The sequence below is a fragment of the Nanorana parkeri genome, unplaced genomic scaffold (genome assembly GCF_000935625.1).
Source record: "Nanorana parkeri isolate BGI_ZX_2015 unplaced genomic scaffold, ASM93562v1 scaffold792, whole genome shotgun sequence".
NCBI lineage: Eukaryota > Metazoa > Chordata > Amphibia > Anura > Dicroglossidae > Nanorana > Nanorana parkeri.
The window spans coordinates 632,499-653,228 of record NW_017307060.1 but is presented as its reverse complement, the minus strand read 5'-3'; the positions used below and the strand labels follow the sequence as shown (position 1 = coordinate 653,228).

The window sequence follows — 20,730 nt, the reverse complement described above, 5'->3', positions numbered from 1 at the left end:
ATTAAAAAATGCCACAGGTAACCCGTGACATGTTTTTTGGGGGGGCGTCTTTTATGTGCTATAGTACATATCACCCAAAACAGATGTCCAGATTCCAAGCGCTTTTGGGGCCGTGCTTTTGGGGCCGTGCTTTTGGGGCCGTGCTTTTGGGGCCGTGCTTTTGGGGCCGTGCAGGGTCCGCTTCATCAGGCTCAGAAATGCGCTTGTCGTTTGAATGACAACTATCAATAAAATGGATTTGCACTATAAATGTACCAATACTAGTATTATTGCCGATACCGAGTATTTGGGCGAGTACTCGTCCAAATGCTCCAATACCTTCCCCGATACCAGAACCTCTGGTCAGAGGGAGATCTCTCTCCGACCAGCAGTGCCAATGGACCGTGGAGCCGGCAGAGGCGTCCCGAGGTGCGGTCACACCCGGTGCGGATACCGGGTGACACCCTGCAGTGACGTCATCGCGCACAAGCATGATGATGTCACGTGTCGTGTGGAGGGGACGTTACCTGGTGGGATAAGGTATGCCAACGGGTCCCCTCCTCTCTCGAGCAAGTGTTGGGCTCTCGGTCCTTGACCGAGTGCCCGACTTTTCGGGGGGGTGACACCAAAATGATTGATTCACCCTGGTGCGGGCCGCTCCTTCCGCACCCCCCTGGTGACGCCACTGGAGCTGGCTTTCTTTCCAATCAGGAAGCTGGGCGGCATGTAATGAACCACCTCCCAACTTCCTGATTGGTCAGGAAGCCACGAAAAATACCTATGAACAATGTGACGCCGACATCTAAGTTAATCAGGAAGCCAGGAGGCGGGTCGTACATCATGGCTCCTGATTGGTCAGGAAGCCAAGCTGCCTAGAAAAATGTGACGCTGGCTTTCAATTTAATCAGCAAGCCACGCTGCCTAGAAAAAATTTAACCCAACTTCCTAACCAACCAGGAAGCCGGAAGGCAGGTCATGACGTGCTGTCCGGACTTCCTGATTGGCTAGGAAGCTGGCTTCACTTGTTGGTAGGCAGCCTGGCTTCCTAACCAATCAGGAAGCCGGGAGGCTCGTCATGATGTGCCGTGCAGCTTCCTGATTGGCTCGGAAGCTGGATTCACTTTTTTCTAGGCAGCCTGGCTTCCTGACCAATCAGAAAGCCGGGACGTGAGTCATGACGTTCCACCCACCTTCCTGATTTGTCAGGAAGCCAGGCTGCCTAGAAAAAAGTGGTTAGGAAGCTGGCTTCAATCAGGAAGCGGGTTTACATCATGACTCACCGCCCGTCTTCTTGATTGGTCAGGAAGCCAGCCAGCCTCTGAAGTCGGTGTTCTTTCACTGGAACACCGGCTTCACAGGCAATCAGGAAGCCGGGCAATGGGTCATGATCCGCCGCCCGACTTCCTGATAATTGGGGCACAAAGCACCGGTATCGGCATTTTGTATCGACGAGTACCAAAAATATTGGTACTCGTACCCTATACTGAAAAAATGGTAATTTGCACAAACGTGGAATCTTGGTGCTGGTGATATCTGTATATGATTTCTTTTGTGAGCGGTGCCCTCCGCAGTCATTACGAGCACCCGTTACTTTTGGGATATTCGGTAAAGAGTGCGGCAAGGTATATGGATGCTGCTTTGTATAGTACATAGCTGCTTTGCATAGTACATATCTGGGGTCCTGTGGCACACTGGAATATTATGGGGGGCATCGTTTTACGTACAGACAGGGGAGTATCTCCTGCTAGGTAACAAGGAATTTGCCTTGGGCGGAAGATTTCAGGGGGGCGGCAAAAATGCCAACCCCAAAACACTCAGGCAGCCGGGTGGAGGAGGTGGCAGCGTGAAAGGACAGAGTCAGCAAGGAGGCAGAGAAAAGCGGCAAGCAGGTGGCGGTGGAAGAGGTAGAGGAGACGGAACAGCAGGGGGGGGCGGGGCGAGGCCGGGACAACAACGGATCAGGAAGGGGCAGGGCCAGTGCGCCGTCGCGCAGTAGGAAACCGCTGCATGCATGACAGAACACTGGGTCACGGAAGAGCTGCCGTGGTACTGAGGAGGCCGGGTCCTGCAGCACCAGTCCAGCAGTGGGGGAGGCCGGGGACCAAGCAGCAGGTTGCTGCTAAAGGGACCCTGCAAAGCCCAGCATGGATTCTGCACAGCCCACCTGAGAGTCTCGGGTTGGCTGTACAGGATCTGTAGTGGGCTCTGAGGGGTCTATGTTGGGCAGAGCCCACCACACATCCTGCACTGGTCTGCAGGGTCTCAGGGGGGTGTGCATGCTCTGTGGTGGGCTCTGCAGGGTTTCGGGGGCTTTGCAGGATCTGTGGTGGGCCTTATGCCAGAGCCCACCACAGATCCTGCACAGCCCCCATGAGATCCTGCAGATTTAGAGAAGGAGGGAGGTTTGGGGGGGCGCCCTTGTTTCGTCTTGCCTAGGGCGGCCCCAAACCAGAATACACCACTGTGTACAGATTGTATATCTGGGGACCTGTGGCACACTGGCATCTTTGTGATTACCTCCAATGTTATTTAATCACAAAATACATGCATAGTGTACTTTACAAAAAAATTGCCGCAAGGCGCTACAGTGTTCAGGTTTGACTTGAAGAAAAGGTGGCAACCCTAACCCTCAGGGGTCCACAGACGGAACCGCAAGGGAGGTCCTCCTTGTCACTTCGGGCTCGCACCACGGTATGTAACAGTCCCGCTACAAGGGCAGTTTTTTCGGTTTCCCTGGAGATGGCCTTTAAAAGAGAATTATGGTGAGAGTGAAATACACTCTTCCCCATAATTATAGCCGACGTGTGACACTGAAGCTGCCACACATCAGCTCTGTACATCATGAACTGAATGATCACATACCGCTGATAGCTCTGTTCCCAATCTTCTCCCTGCAGAAACGGTGACTGTCATTTATCACTCCCCACAGGGATTCCCCCTCCCATCTCTGTTCCTCCAGCACTGGCTGGAGGGATGGACGGGGGAGGGTGTGGCACAGAAGCACAGCCAGCTGTCAATTAGGTGGTGGGGTAGATCCCGACAATATTGTCAGATTCTTTCTCAGTCATAGTGTGGCTCTGTGCTGTCAGCATATAGCGGGCAATAGCCCGCTATATGCTGAGTTTTGTGAGTCACAGGAGGACATAGTAAAGGTCCTCCTGTGACCCTAAAGAGAACTATGGCCAAAAATGTTGGGGTCGTAATTCTTTTAAGTGCATGTAAAGTCAACACATTTCATTTTAGTTTTGAAAAGAATGTGGAAAGGTCAGAACCCCTGTCAGGTTTTCTCGATGGATAGATTCACCCTCACTATTGGTGACCACTGTCTCTAGTAAATAAAATTATTGGAAATCCAACATTTTTGAGCTGTCACAGGAACAGGAAGTGAGTAAAATGATTCCAATGGGCAAATCTGTTCTAGTGACAACAGTTTAAAAAAGAATATCCCCTTGCTTTAAAAATATCTGTTCTTACTTCCTGCTGTGTATTTGGGGCAGGAAGTAAACATAATCCCCCTAACAGGATACAGACAGAAAAATAACCTGACTGGGATCTTAACCAATCCTTGCTCTATCCAAAACTGAAAAAAATATGTTGGCTTTGTATCCACATTAAGGTGACTCGTGTTTTAACATGCTTTGTCTTCCATATATTTTTATTGTATTAACTTCACAATGGTTAGTACTTTACTGCACCTTCTTGCAATGCAGGTCAATGCTGAGCTACAGCAAAAACAATTTACTCTTTTGATGGCTGATATCTTACATTAACAGCTATAAAAAAGAATGGTGTGTGCCCTCTATTGGCTAATCGACATATCACTATGAACCTTTGTTCATATGCTGAAGTAATGGGTATTTCTGAGGGCTCCAGTGGAGTAAAAGCGATGAGGGAATGTAGTGAAGTTGATCACGGTAAATCTAATGCTCATCTGTTCTAATCTGAAGGCACTAATACTGGGGTTAGCCATGGTACCTAGCTTCTCTAAGTTCTGGGTTAATTCTTAAAAATGCATTCAAGCACCTTAACTATAAACAAAAATGTAATTTTTCTGTTTATTACTCGGATGTAGTTTCTGGGTTAATTCTTAAAAATGCATTCAAGCACCTTAACTATTAACAAAAATGTAGTTTTTCTGTTTATTACTCGGATGTAGCACCTTAAAATAATTTCTAAATTTGTGCTGGCACTGTCCTTCCTTCTGGAGGATGGCTACTTTTATTCTCCATGGTCCCTGTGTGTGTTATAAAGTAGCCACCACTCCAAGCTCACTCCCATGATGAACTACAATTTCAGCAAAAATTAGTAAACTAAACGTTAGATTGTAGTCCATCACGGGAACGATGTACAATTTTCTTTTCTCTTTTTAGGCTTTCTCTTCTATTTATTCTTTAATCTTTATTCTTTTTCACACGATAATTGAATATTGATCTTGGCATGATAGTGGATAGTACTGTTACTGACCTCATGGAGATATGATGGCCAATAGGGCCGCTAAGGCTTGGTTTATCCTTGGCTTTTTTATGCTGTTTACAGGATCTTAGTTTACGTGTTCTTTGTTATTCATAATGTTTTCATAAATTATGATACTATGGTAATTCCATGTGCAGTCATGTGCTCATCCCGACTCATTCTCTACTGGTGTCAAAATGTGTGCATGTTATCAAAATAATATGTATATTCCTTGTACCTTGTAACTCAATAAAAATGGATTTAACCATACATGTCAGAAGGCTGTGGTTTGTAAACAAAATATGCCGCTTTTAGTTTCAATACATTTTTATTAGTTTTTTTAACAGACATAAAGAACAGATTCAGAATTTCTCCAGCAATATATTTGGCAATCCACACTTGCCAGGTCTTGTTGTAGAGTGCCAATTTCCCATTTTTAAGAGCTATCATTTGTTCCATTTGACATGTCAGTTTTACAGCTGCCACAACTTAATTTATTTCAAGGGAGGAGGGTGACCTTCACATTGTCAAATTTAGTTTTGCCACTATGAGGATGTGAGTAATCACTGATCTACTGTCGATTTTAAATTCTTCCACTCCAATGTGTAAAAGTGCTAGTTCTATTGTTGAAAGAACCCTACCTCGCATCACCTCAGATATTAAGCTAAACACAGAAGACCAGCTGATAAGTAAGATTTACAATACCAAAAGATATGGATTAGAGATCCTACTTGACCACACTGTCTACAGCACAGTGGAGAAATTAAGGGTATATAGTGGGACAGTTTATAAGGTGTATTATACCACATGTGGAGTAATTTCTGAGTAGATTCCCAACGATTCATGCAGTGTGTAAGTGATGATATGTTCTTAATTGCAACTTGTCATTGGTTATCAGAGAAGTTTCTACCAATGCCTTTACAGAAATGGCAGGATGGGTTATTTTACCCCAATACAAGATGGAAGGTGTTTTGTTAATAACGGATGGTGGACTCTACCATCTTAATTTAGATGGAGGTACATTTTCAGGGACTCCGCAGAGTTTAATGCTGTTGCCTCTGGAGCATTTCTCTAGATCTGCTAGTTAAGCTTTGAGCCATGAGATCTCAAAATTGTGTTTGTTATGGGCGTCCACTAATGAGAATAAAATTTGCCCTTTCATAAAAGGGGCACCCAGATGCCCCCCCCCCCCTGTGAATGAGTAAAGTGAGTAAAGGGTAGTTGTTACCTCTACTTATTCACCAAAGAGAAAAGTAAGTAGTAAATAAAAACACAACACCATGAAAAAGTCCTTTGGCTGAGCCAAAGGGAGGGGAAGCAGCCTGAATGCAGCCAATGTATGGCAAAATATAGCCATTCAGGGCAGCAGTGAATAGCCAAAGAGGCTTCAGCTCCCTTCCCTTTGGTTCCAACATTCATTCAGCTGCCTTCCACAGCTTAGTGACTAACCTCAGTGTAAGCCTGTGGGTGGAACTCTGCATGACTGTATGCAAGAACAGATTTATAAACTCTTCTGGGTTAATAGGAATTGTTCAATTGTATCTTAAGTCAATTTTTTTTCCCCTGCTGGCAAGATTCACCTTCTCTTTCTGGGTGAGCATTGACAATGAACCAGAAAGCTATGGGAAATCCAAAACTTCAGCTGTCATGAAGTCAGGAGGTGAAAGGAAACTTTCCAATGGTGACACCTATGCCGCTTTCAGCCATCTAAGTGGACATTTCCCATCACTTTAAAGAGATTTCATCTCACTTTCTTTTGCATCTCTGGAACAGGAATTAAAAGGAAATGTCCTCAATGCAACACAAGCAGCAAAAAAAATAACAGAGCTTGTAATATTTCCAGAAAGAGATAGTGTAATGTACGCATATAATACCTTCCCCTGTTCTACCCCCTCTAATCAACATGCAGTTACAATTCTTCAATGCAAAAATGATGTTTTGTAAGATATACCTGTTTTGAAACTTATTGATGTCATCTGATATTGATGGGTCTATCTGCTGCTCTTTGCTTCCATGATTGATGGAAGCTTTTGAAAACATCACAGCATTCTGCCTCAGATCTTTTTCAAAAGAATTATATGAAAGAACACATCATTAGGATCCCTTTAGATGTGTCTGATTCTTCCTGGCCAGCACTGATGCTGCAGGCTTTAGCTGTGGAATCTGCTGATTGGGCTCAAAAACAAAATGATTGATGTCATAGAAAGCTAAAAGAAGTAAGGGGGGGGGGGTGACAATATTGATCAGGGGGAGATGTGATTGATAAATAATGAAGGAAGTTCAGACAGGAAATGAAGGTGGACTCAATATAGCTGCTGCAGCTTCAAATGGTTATATTGTGGAGATGCAAGTTTATAGGGTTTTGAGAGTAATCAGAGTTTCAACAGAGGACGGCACATGCTACAAATGTGGGAAATGTGTGCTGCTCTGCATACAACGTCAGCTCTATGTAAAAAAAAAATGTAATTTCTTATAAGCTAAACCTTTCACATTCGTAACTACACATACAAACTATGTTTAAGTCATTTGTTGTTCTTTTTTTTTTTAAAGAAGCTAGAATGGCAGAAACTTCTGCAGTGTGGAGATCATGCACATTGAGATGTTCATTCTGCTCCAAGACCCATTTTCCTTAGAGCCACACACACACATTCCATTTGTGGAGCTCTGCAAATGCTGAAGGAAAGACTGTATTGTGGAGAAGGTATTTCCTTCAGAAACACATTAAATTCTTCCTTTAAATGAGCTACAACAGGTGTCATCTGTATCATTCTGTATCTTTCCTAACAAAAAGCAAGACATTATCAAGGTGAACAGATCTCTGTCAAGCAGGATATAAGTAGAGGAAGAAAGTGAAAATCATTTGTTTAAGTTTGTTTTAATCATCTTGACAACATTCCACCTTGTGAGGCTCCAGTGTAGGAAATAACACTAATTATTTCCTGTACATAACATGACAGCCAGTGTCAATGTTTTCAGTGACAAATAAACCCAATAATAAAAGGAACAACAAGTACTTTTTTAAAATTTACAGGTTTTTGCATATGAATTAGGAAAGAAATAAAAGCTGTAAGCGAAATGTGAAATAAATGAATACTAATAAGCTAGAGATCACAAACATTACATGAAGAGTGGCCTGGTACTCCGTAAAGTGACACTAAACTCAGGAGTTAAATCTTAACAATGCATTTAAGTTCCATAACTATTAACAATAATGTATCTTATTTGTGTATCACTCAGATGTAGATCCTCAAATCATCTCTGAATTGGTGCTGACACTGTCCTTCTTTCTGGAGGGTGTCTACTTTAGTTCCCCATGGTCCGTTTGTGTGTTGTAAAGTAGCCACCGCTCCAAGCTCACTCCCATGATGGACTACAATCTCATGCTTAGTTTTCTAATTTGTATTGAGTTTGTATTGAGTTTGTAGTCCATCACAGGAGTGAGCTTGGAGCGGTGGCTACTTTACAACACACAAACGGACCATGGGGAACTAAAGTAGACACCCTCCAGAAAGAAGGACAGTGTCAGCACCAATTCAGTTCGAGTTCGGTTCAAATTCGAACTTTAGAACATCCAAAAAGTTTGAATTCGAACTCGAACTCAATGCAAATTTATGGGGGTAGCACTGTCAAAAACAATTGTCCCATTTTTGAGGGCTTTTGGGCTAAACCGAGCCAGGCCAGGTCTTTTATGGGTCACCCCATCCCTCAACTCCCCGCATGCGGCCCAACACCACCACACTACCTGCATGTGGGGAGAAAGGCTGCCAGCTCACCGCCATCCTGTGTCAGTGTGTGGGTCCTGCCACTCTTCACCCCCCATCTGATTATGCTTATGATTATGCTTAATCAGCTTTTTCCGTGGCTTCTCTAGTCAGGGAATGATAGCTGAGAAGCCAGAAGTGATGCAATCAGTTAAAACACAAAAATATCTATAGATACAAATAGTGTCAGTATCTGTTTTGAATTCAGTCTCTTGTAATTGCCTACAAAGCAGCACTCACATTGAGAGAGAAAATGGTTGTACCCTGAGCCAATAATGCTTTGCTGTATAAGCATATGCTGACAAGGAACATGCAGACATAAATATAGAGCACAGAGATTATCTCATCAGTCTGCTGCTGATCACTTATTGTTCAATTAGTTTGGCCGGGGAGGTGTCCATGATGTATAGCTTAACCAGCAACCTGGCTGCGTTAACTGGAAGGGTTGCACAAATCTTAGAAATAGATGGACACAATTACAAATCCGTTGGCAAGCAAAACAGCTCCAACTGTGTTTTTAGCTGTGTGTCTGAAGTTGAGCTTTTAAAGGTAAATTATGCAACACTAATCCAGCACAATAATATACAGTACATGTTTGTACAGAGATAAGTGAAAGTTTATATAGGTCTGCCATAAATCTGCTCTTTATGATCAAGCATAATTAACATAGCTCATCAACATTCATCTGCATTTGAAATAAAGGCATTATTGTATTAACATCAAACAATACTTTTGTATGACAGTATACATTATTGTTGTAGACATTGTTTAGCACTGTTGTAGGACTCGCAGTTGTACATTACAGTCTTAACATATTGGCAGCAATCGCAGGCTATGTTTAGTTAGGTTAACCACAAATTATTTTATAATGTAGTACTTGATCCTCTTTGCATAGTTACACAGACACGCCTTAGGGAACTCCATCATTACACCTGTGTGTACAGTTAAGCTGGATATATAATTATTAAAAATAATGAATTTCCTTGTTGTTATATTTAATTTTTTTGTCAAGGGTTAGCACAATGAAACTGTACACAACTACAATACTGGTTACCCTATACATTATTTATTGAATTCTTATATCGTATATAAAGCTAATAGACATGTGCGATTCGTTTCGTTCCGAATCGAAATTCGGACGAATTTTCGGAAATTCGGACATCCGGATGTATCCGAATTCCGAATTACAGACATAACGAATGCAAACGAATCCGAATTTCCATTTCTGAAATTCGGTAGCGGTAGTCCGAACGTTCGTTTCGTTTTCGTTTCTTATTCGTTTCTTATTCGTTTCGTTCGTTGGAACAAAGTGACATTAGAGAAGGAGAAAAATATTTTTCCCCCCTCAAATGTCACGAACGAACGAAACAAAACGAATACGAAACGAATAAGAAACGAATAAGAACAGAAAACGAAACGAACGTTCGACCTACCGCTACCGAATTTCGTCCGAATCCGAATCCCGAATCCGAATTGACTTTCACACCCGAATCCCGAAAAACGAAATAACACAAATCCGAATTTAAAACGAAACGAAACTAAACGAATTTTTTGGCAGTGCACATGTCTAAAAGCTAATACCTGTACTGTGAGAAATATGTCAGCTGTTACTGCTGAGCTCTCCTATAAATGCTGGCTACCTGTTTGTCTTGTTTTTTATTCATTAGCTCGGAACAAGTATACATATCAGGACTTCACTTTCTTAATGCTTGTTCTGGATCTGTGATTGAAAAGTGTTTAAACCACAGATAGCCAGACAACTAGCATTTTAGAGGGAGGTCAGCAGCAATCCCATCCTCTTTATCAGTGGTTCTCAACTTGTGTTACCTCGGGACTCAGATTTGGTCATTCGCATTGCGGTACTGCACCTTCCAGTGCGGGCGATCGAACTGTGGGCGGGAGGTGCATTTAGGGTGACATTCAAATGAATAGAAACACAACGCACCTCCCACATCAGAACGCACGGTAGGTGCGATTGGGTGGTACAGAGAGTTAATCGCACGGGACTGTGTATACACAGTATATACTGTACAAGGGAACAAGTGTAAGTTCTGGGAATATAGATGGTGTTATCCAGTTATTTAATCCTTCAACTAGTTTGGATAAGTTGAGGAATGGGTAGGCTTCAGTGTGGCCAATGGGAAAGTGGCTGACTTGTCCCAGCTGACCTTCAACCCTGAAGCTTCCCAAAATCAATCAATCAATCAATCAATTTCCATCATTGGTTTGGAAGAACTCTCTACACCATCCAGGTAAGCTGTCTTTCCATCTGCATACAAGGAGATTCTTTCTTCCAGAAAGTGCAACCTGAGGCCTGTAAGTGCAAACAATTGCCTTAGGAGGCATGCCAAGGGTTCTATTGCAATAGCAAATAAAAATGGTGATAATGGGCAACCCGGAGGGGGTTCCTTTCTGAAGAGGGAACGGTCCTGACATCTGAGTTAGTGTATGTGCCATTTCCGATATGCTGCATCACTCTCCACAAATATTTCCATTGCACAGTGTCAAAAGCTTTCATAATATTTGTTGATACTATCAAACTAGTATATTGCAGTTGCCAAGCAGCATAGATGTTTTTATATAACCTTCTGATGTTATCAGAAGGTTAATGTTTTCTTGAGCGATCACATGAAAACCTTTGTGATGGACTTTCTACAGTAGTTTTCCAGGTTTGATTCGGGACATGTTAATCCCTCCTCTTGCTGTGCCATGGGCATGGCTGCTATTCTCTTTGTTTATTCAGCGTATTTTGCCAGTTATTCCGAACAACTCAACAGACTACAAGTGGTAATATTCTGCAACCATCGAAAAACAGAGCACAGAGCATCAGTCTATGACAGAGGATGTCAGCCTCCAAACTGCCTCTCTCATATGTTTGAGCATTGAAGGAAGATTTAGGGGATTGAAGAAGACAAATAAGAATGCTCTTCTTGAAGGTGAAGGGCAGGAATGCCTTGTTGGCAGATGTATGGCGGGACTGGATAAAATGGAGGTGGTATAGGAGACGGAGGAGCTGGAGGTGGAGGAGAAGTTGATGGAGGCGGAGGAAAAGAAGGTGAAGGTGGAGGAGGAGAAGGAGGAGTAACAGGGCACATCCACAATCAACAGTGGCCATCCACCACCTCCATACTCAGCACCTCTACATTTCCAATTATTATTATACCTTTTACTTTTTTTGGGCAGTCCTGATTTGAGGATGAATGGATGGCAACCTATTGCCATATGATTCTACCCTTAACTATTTGCTGCTGCCTGCCCTTCAATCTGTCACTCTGGGGCAACCCAGGCCAGGAAATTTCCAATTGATTATATAGTTGAGGAGTTGTAGTGCAAATAGCTTGGAAAAAATGGGGCTCAGACTATGGAGTCGTTATAGAATAGTTTTTTTTGCAGCTCTAGATGACAGCTCATGCAGTTCAGCTACTGTGCAATGTTTGTGGCGATTCTCTATAAAATAATAGATTGTATTCTCTATTTAAAAAACCTGTCTCATCTTTCACTCTCAGCCTAATCCTGCTGCTTAGTTACTAAACAATATTTGTGGCTATTGTCTAACACACTCTAATTTTTAAAGCAAGATAAAACCTGCTTTATCTCCCTCTCTATCTACTGTCTATTCAAGTGTTCGCGTACAGTCCAGAAGCTGGTTAGTTCCTATCAAACACATACCTGAGGTCAATATTTTGAATATTTGGGGTATATTGAAAATGTGGGGATGAGAGGAGGAGGCACAAACCCACTAAATGTGGGTTTGTTCTTTTAAATTAATTTTGTTTACACTGTTGTGACAAACAAACAATGGTTCCTCTCTCCACAGTACAGTATTTTATTTAAAACACTTTTGCTTTGTTATATGTCTGCGATGGCCCCCCATTCAATTTTTTTGGCAATAGCTTGCCTATTAACCTTGAAAATGGGCAGAATTTTGTATAAATCTTCCCCCTTCCCCTATAGACTTCTTTGGGGTTTGCTGCTAGGTTCAGGTTTCATGGATTTCAAACAAGTTTCAACTTACCCCCCTACCCCCCCAATTAAAACTGGGCAGATTCCCTCATGTTTACTCAGTGACCGAGTCACTTTAATTTCATGTCTTTATAATGTTTGTTGTTAAGGGAGAACTGTGCACAAGCAGAAATGAAGACTCCAAAACATGTCTGTGGCGCGCTTTGGCTGTCAGCCTTTAGTCCACCTACTAACGGTTCCTGTGTCCCTCCCCCTCTCAATACATTTACATGCCTATTGGATACACAGCTGCAACATCAAAGGGGAAGGGAGGGGGCAGTGGTCTGCAAGTATTACATTTCCATGCAAATCATTAGATTTTTGTGACTGATGAATTCTCCTAAATTCATATTTCACAGCCTTTTTATGACTCACAGGGGTTGATTTACTAACCTTATAAACACGCCACGAACAAGTATACACCTCTGTAGTGTGTTCCTCCCAGCATGATCTATTGGTGGAATCTAGACACCTTTGTAGTGTGTACACACCCAGCAGGTGTGTTGTGCAAAGCCCTGCATGAATTGCAAGGTAATGTTGTGTAAATTAGCTCTACATTGTGTTGCTTGCGTTGATGAATGCAGGAATGTAAATGCATGAGCTAACCATTTTTGTCTAAACTGTGAAGCAGCATTATATATGCATCATGTGCATGATTTTTCCATATATGGCATTAGTGGAAATATGCTTTTAGAGACTTTTTGGTTGATAAATACGTTTTGCTGTGTAAAAATCACACGCACCTAGTGCGTGTGTTTAGGTTAGTAAATCACCCCCATAGACAGGGCAGTTGTTGCTTGATTGCGTTAAAACCTTGTTTGTTGAATAGCAGGTGTCTAATTTCATGAAATTTTCAAGGACTTTCTAAAATTTCAAAATTCCTGGCAGAGAGACTTTATTTCCTGTAACACAAAGCTTCATTGGTGCCAAACGTTAATTGACTCTCTTTTGTATTAATAGCCTTACACTGCAGCATGAGTGATTTAGCTGGGTAGAATGATTTATTTCAATGTAAGGTGTTGCAACAGTTTGTTTCTATGCCGGTGAAGAGGGGCTGATTGAATGGTAGTGTGTGGGTGCGTGTATGTATGGGTCTTGTTTGTTTGCTGGCCTTTTGTTTGTTCTTTGTTCCATTTTAATGCCCTGGTGCAGTTGGCCAGAACAAGTGGTGCTTTATTGCACTGCTGTTTGTAAAAAAATGTATTCCTCTTAAAAATGCAAAAGAAACACCTTTTAAAAAAAAAGTTGTATTGTTGCTAAGGGATTATGTAAAGTGTTGTTTGTTCTTTCATCATCTGAACTAACGCTCAGAATTCAGGTACAGCTAGACAGCAATAGGGCTTTCCAGACTAATTATCTACCATAAGAATATAAGTGTATTTTATGCATGTTATTTACATGAAAAATCCTCCCTTGTATAGACATCCAAAAGCCCTGAGAATTCTGCTGAGTGCCACCATCACGGATGTAATGTCAGCCGCCCCAGCAGAGAGCTGCCACTCAACTTTCTCTCTATATTATAGTCTCATCCTTTGCTCATCCCCTAGCAGCTACATAAAAGGTTATGCAGGGAGGGGAGGGGAGTGATGGAGGTAGCAAGGGGCTGTGTTAGATAATTGATTAGTCAGATTTTTCAACAAGTTCAAAGGCACATTACAATAAAAATGTTTAAAGAAATATTGGGGGTGTTCTAAAACTTAGCAGTGTATTTATCTGCAAACATTTATAAGGCTATAGGTCATATAAAGCTGAATTTTGATTGATTGGAGTTAGTTATTGTACACCACTACTTGTTGCAGATGAGCCCTATATGTTCATTCTAATCCACAACATAGAAATCCGTTTCCTTTCATGGCTAACATTTTACATTAATTTATCTTCATTAAGATATATTTCAATCAAATAACACACATTTATTAAAGGAGCCTATTGTATACAGTTATAAATCTATGGAATATAGGATGTGACACAAAGTATTCATGTATTTGAGCTGTGAGTTCCAATTGTGGCCGAAACGCATTGCGGCCGGTTCACTTTTTTGTGGGGCAGTAGGGGGCGTAGTGGGCCATTTAAATGAATTGCACCATAGCCACGCCCTCCATTCGCAATACAACAGGCTGCATGGGATCACAAAGCACATTATGCCTGCGGTCCAGTGCGATCAAAATGCTGCAAGCACTATTTTGATCGCACCAGATCAGACCGGACTGCAGGCATAATGTGCCTTGCGTTCCTATGCAGCCAATCGCATTGCGGCCGGAAGGCATGGCTACGGTGCCATTCACTTTAATGGCCCGTCACGCCCCCTCCTGCCCCACAAAAAAGTGAGCCGGCCGCAATGCAAGGCTGTGCGTTCCAGCCAGAATCGGGCCGGAGCGCAGTGCATCTGGTGTGAATGGGCCTTTACAAGTACTGTAAATACTTTAAGCATTACCAGGCAAAAATATGTGATTGTTTTACTGTGCATGACTGCACTGACCTATAAGTTCCTTGTCTGTTGTGCTGCAGACAATTGCTTGTATCCTGCCTTTGTGTTGAAAATACAACAGCTTATGTTAATGTACTGCTATGTCTTTTGAGCACTAGATAGTGCTGTGGTGCAGTGTTGGTCTCTATGCTCATGTATGTGCTTGTCTGTGATATAGACCTGATACAAGACAATGTAAAATACTGCCCAGACAGCACAAAGTAGATTGAAGGAGTATGGGTAGGGTAGGAGGTATTGGATATAGATGCTGGGTTACCTCTAACTGAAGCATACACAGGAATAAGCCTTTTTGACATCTCAGAGAAAAACAAGAGTGCCACACAAATGGTTTTGAGATTCGAAAATATGTATGTAGTCATAGAAGTCCAAGATAACAAGCAAATGTGTTTCAGGAACTATATAATATACCTTCACCAGAGATACTATGGGGTCTATTCACTAAGCTGCCGTAGGCAGCCGAGTGAATGACTGACCTGAAACGAAGTGAGCCGAACGCTATTCGTTAGCTGGTAACCAGGGACGCTGATCTCTCTGCAAGTGGCCGGAGCCAGCTGTAAGATCACAGCTGGCTCCGCCCAGCTGTCAGAAGCAGGCTGTATGCCTTCGGCTCGACTGAGGCGCTCGGCCAAGTTCGGGAGCTGTACGGGCTATAGTGAATAGCCTGTACAACAGCCCTTCGGTTCTACTGAACCGAAGGGCTCCTGGGGCCAAAGCTAGCCAAAGAATCGGCCGAAGCTATGGCTAGATCCTTCAGCTGCTTCGTGAATAGACCCCTATGTTTTCCATCTCTGAGATGGAAACCATGGGCTTAAATAGATAACAAATTCTGGAGTATGATTTATCCTTGTTAGTAATCTTGGTGAGTTTGACCCTGTTGTAGATACCATCAGCTCAGTAGGTTGTCATACTGCCCGTACAAACAAGTCTTAGAAGGGTATGTACAAATCCATAAATCGGTGGTTGAGACAAGAAAAAGGCGTTAGATTAAATTGTTTGATTGCTATTGTTTTCCTTCTAATAACCTAGCGCCAGAGAGGTCTGACCTACCTTTTTCTATAGGCTCCACAACTAAGATGATCTTTCTTTTTGAGATATGTGTGTATCCGCACAGATGTCTGCACCCCTGACCACCCTAAACCTGAAAAGTACTTTATTCACAAAAAAAGTTTAGCTTTTTTGACATTGTACTTAGGTCATATCATGTAGTTAGTTTATATACAAAGAGTACTTAGCAAAGCTCTTTAATGTTTCATGGCAACGTTTATAAAATCAACTCCATTGTGACAACTTGGAGGGGTTGCTTTAGGGAGAATTCAATTGGCAACAAAGTATTGCAATATATTCTTAAGTTTGTCATTTACAACGAATATGAATATTAACATTGTATTTTCAGTATATAGATGTTTCGTTTTTATATTTTTCTTAGCTTTGTTTATGTTGAGGAAGGGTTCTCACAGGCTTAACAACACTGGAGAGGAAACTATGAGGAGATTGTTTGGACAAAACTGTTATAGATTGCTGTCACATAGATGGTGTGATGCCATGGCTGATGTGTATTCTTTTTTGTACTTTCCTTTAGTTTACACTTGATGAAGTGATTAAAATAACAATCTGTTTTAGTTTATTTACTTCCCTGTACAATGTGCCTAGTTAGGTGTGGTAAAGAAAGATGATTATTAATTAGAAAATAAATAAACACCTTTTCAATTATATATACCAATAGATCATGCTGGTTTTGTGAAGATCATGTAAGCTTAAGGAAGTCTCTTGTTTGCAGTTACTAAGCTTATTCATACTTCCTTTTTACATTCCAAATTCAGAAAAAGATTAATCCATCAATGCAGTCTATTAAGTTTTCATAAATGATATTTAGTGTGCTGCAAAGCAAGAGTTGGGATGCCTTTTGAAACTTGCATGTGGAATGAATTGTCCCTTGCCCCCTATCAAAGCATCATCCTTGATGAAATAAACAGGTCAAGGGAGAGACCTGTTCCTGCCTCCTTTAGCTGACAACTCTTTTGCTACATGTGTTTTTATATCTACGATCTCGTAAGTGCTTCTGATTTATGTGTCATGGAAAAATAAATGCTTTTTTAAAGCATCATCCTTGTTCCCCCACAAAATCCCATCAATGTTTGTATGTGTGTGTGTGTGGAAGGGGTGCAGTAGGCAGATGTATAATGCATTGCTGGGATTTGTAGTCCTCTATATCCGGTAGCCATTCAACAGTGATGTATAATGTATCACTGGGATTTGTAGAACTCTCTAGTTGATGGTATTATTCTGCATTGCTGTATAATGTATCGTGGGGATTTGTAGTCTCTCTACAGCTTGGGGTCATTGGCAGAACTACCAGGGATACAGAGTTTGCAGCTGGAACCGGCCCGGTTATTGAGAAAATGGCAGGTACCTAAACTAGCTGTTTTCTTTTACATTTTACTGCAATTTCTGCCCAAGAATTGGCTTTAGCTAAACTGTCTGGCTGTAGAACAGTAATAGGGGCAAATGGTTTTGGGGTGGGATTTGGGAGCACACACAGGACATGCTCTGCCTGTTCAGTAACACCCACTATGTAATTTATAATTCAATGTTGCTATTGATGAGAGATGAAGGTGCGTGCCAGTGGATGCAATAACCTATTTTACAGGGGCTTCTGCACACATTGGCCACTAGCATTCCACACCTGCCCTGCATTGGCTGTTACTAAGGTAAACTCCAAAAAGGATTTTAACCACTTCAGTACCGGCATGTTACACCCCCTTCATTAACAGGCCCTTTTCAGTTTTCAGCACTGTGCAAGTTTGGCTGAGATTTCTTCAGTCACTTAACACTAACAAAATTAATTTTATATATTTTTGGGGGGACAAATAGAGTTTTCTTTTAGTGTTGTTTAATAACCACTTTTTTATTTTTTATTATATCAAGTAAAATAGACTAAAATAATTGGAAAAAGGTCTGTTTCTCTTACTTTCATTTATAAATCATACCAAAAGAAAAATATTAGGATAGTATGAAAATTACCCAAATGACCCCTTTTTGGAAAGTAGACAATTCAATGCGATCTGATGGAGCTTGGTAATAGTGCACAAGATACAATAAACATACAGGTCATAGACAGAGGGAGGATGGAGATGAAGGGTTTAATGTACAGATGTGCAGCATAAGTGAGATCAAGGTGTTAATACACACATCAGAGTAGAGATAGAATAGTGCTAACATATATAGGAAAGGAGGGAGGGTAAAAGGGTTAAACATTTAATTTTACTTTTTTTTTGCTGCTTCTAACTTGTTTTTACTTTAGGAAGCAGTGAATGGTTGAGTCATCCATTCATTACTTCCTTTACTCACCTCTGATGTAAGAGGAAAAGGAGGGCTTGGCAATGTAAACCTTGCCATGTGATCACTGTGATAACCAATCACAGAGATCACAGGACACAGAGCTGGTCCAATCAGCTCTCTGTCTAAAGCTGATGTTCTCCTTTCTGGTTCGTCCTCCCGGAATAATGTGCCAGCAGCCCGTACAGTGGCCAGTCCGCAAGTGGTTAATTTTAAGTATGGAATTCATAGATAGTACATATATTTGACAACATAATTGGACATCAGAAAGATAATTACAATTTTACTAGTTCTAATAAAATGCAGATCACTGATATTATACAAAAGTTAGAGACTTTTTTTTTTTTTTTACTAACATTCTTACATAATTTGGGGTATACTATTCTAGCCTATAGTAAGATTAGTGTATTCTTTTGCAAAGACTAGCTTAAACTTTTTTATACACCATAGCTTTTTATTGACATTTCCATAGTACAGATAGCCCTCAGTTTGCACTGGCTCCATTTGTGCCGTTTCAAAATAGTTATTTTCCTGGCAGTCACGTGACCACCATTGAAACAACAGCTCCATCTAGTGTATCCTTCCTCCGCAGACCTCAGCTGCGGAAGGATATGCAGGGGAACTCTATACAGCTGCAAGTGGCTAGAATACTAAAAGTACAGTATAGTATGTGCAGAGTCTCTGGTGGCTGGATTGGGGCAGAGGTGGAGGATTGTGGCTCAGGAAGGGGCTCTGCACAAATAAAAAACTGTGGACACCTACAGAGGCACACAGAAGGACACTTGCAGGTATGGTGGTGTGGTGCACACATGGAGATGCGCTGGTGGCACAGGGATACACATGGAGATATACACAGGCATATAGAGACATGCTGAAGGCACAGGGTGTACACTTGGAGCTACAAAAGAGCATAGGGATATATGTGGACATACACAGGAGCACAGGGATACACTTGGACATACACAGGAGCACAGGGGTACACTTGCAGATATGGAGGAGCACAGGGATACACTTGGAGATACACAGGAGCACAGGGGCACACTAGGAGATATGGAGGAGCACATGGGTAAACTTGGAGATATAGAGGAGCACATGAGATACACTTGGAGATATGGAGGAGCACAGGAAGTACACTTGGAGAAATGGAGGAGCACAGGGGTACACTTGGAGATACAGAGGAGAACAGGGATACACTTGGAGATATGGCACAGAGAAGTTTATTTGGAGATATGAAAGCACATAAAGCCATTCCAGGGGAACAAGGGGACCCTTGAAGCATTAATAACATTCATTTTAAACCTTTACATATAGTGTAATATGTCACTTATGTCATTTTTGAGAGAGGCCTGGAACCTAACTCTCTCACTTCCCATTGACTTACATTATATACTGGGTTTCAATTTACATCAGTTTCTATTAACACTATTAACAACCATTCTTTCTGGAACCTAACCCTGGCGTAAATTGAGGGCTACCTGTAAATTGTTGCAAACAGAACACATTACATTAATACAAACCTCCAGACAGTCATTAGGATTGAAAGCTGGGCATGTTTTGGTTACTCCTACAATTTCAAAGGTGCTGGTACATTCATAGGAGGCACATTGATCTTCTGGTGGAACGTACACCTCTTTAGGCTAAAATACAAAATACAAATCTCACTACTACAGCATGTTCACAGACAGAATGAAGGTTTTCCCTTCAGATACTTTAGGAAACAGAACCGGCAACTGGCATCTGGTGAAACCTTCTATACTGAAGGTCATCAGATGCCTGCTCACATACAGAGATTGTCTGTCTCATATACATATACATGCAAACCACAGATACAATCTTGGTACTCTCTAAATTTGTAATTTTGTATGTACAGTTTAAAAATAACAACACTTGTATAGAATACTTTCCTGATACCGTACATGACAGCATACAACGGGTATGGCTTCGCCCCCAGCCCAATCACAGGACCAGTTATACTATAAATTAAAGCCCGCCTCCCAAGGCAGCCATTTTTTTTCTGTCCTCACTGCTCAAGCCAGTTATACTAAGAATAGGTTGGAGTTTTTGCCCTCACCTTGCTGGTTTCTTCTGGCCTGCCGCACAGGTTCAGCCTCTCCTGTTGCGAAGTTCCCTTTGTTCAGGTGGCTAAATGCAGTCTTATAAGGGAAGCCTCCCCCATAGCCTTGGAGTTGGGGTGCAGGAAATGGTCTCTTGGGGTCTCTTCATATTTGGATGGTTCCTCCATAATGGCGGCGGGTTGAACACTAGCTTAGCCTCCTGGCCTTGTGACTCCAGAGAAGAACCGTAACTCAGCTGCATCATCACAAACTATGGTTGTACTGGGATGATTACATGCATGGACAAGCTGACAAGTAGGATCCACTCCATTTTCTTTCAATGAGTTGGTTTTAGAAATACATGTGCTACTGTTTCCTGTGACCTTGCAGTGCTGCCTTGCTCTGGCTGAATCTTTCTGAATATCTGTTATGTCTGTAGAGCCATTCAGTTTTCCACGTGTGCTTAAACCTTACAGGTGCATTACAGGGAAGTATGTGATTCTGTGGAGCTGCTATGCCTTAGCTGAATCTTGCAGGTATTTGCCTAAAACATCCATTAGCTTGCTTGTGGTGCTTTACCCTGCAGGTGCTTGCTGAGTGCAGGCTGCTGCCATGTGCTCTGCTGCTAAAGCTTAACTAGATCTTACAGAAATGTGTT

The 20,730-nt window shown here is 41.9% G+C and overlaps 1 protein-coding gene across 1 annotated transcript in view; it reads right to left on the bottom strand.

Moving 5' to 3' along the window:
- Positions 1–20,730, bottom strand: part of LOC108793936 (mucin-5AC-like) — a 117,504-nt gene that overhangs the window by 21,452 nt on the left and 75,322 nt on the right. Inside the window, exon 59 of the mRNA XM_018564897.1 lies at positions 19,536–19,655. Within this exon, the coding sequence (XP_018420399.1) occupies positions 19,536–19,655 (120 nt within the window). The remainder of the gene's footprint in view (positions 1–19,535; positions 19,656–20,730) is intronic.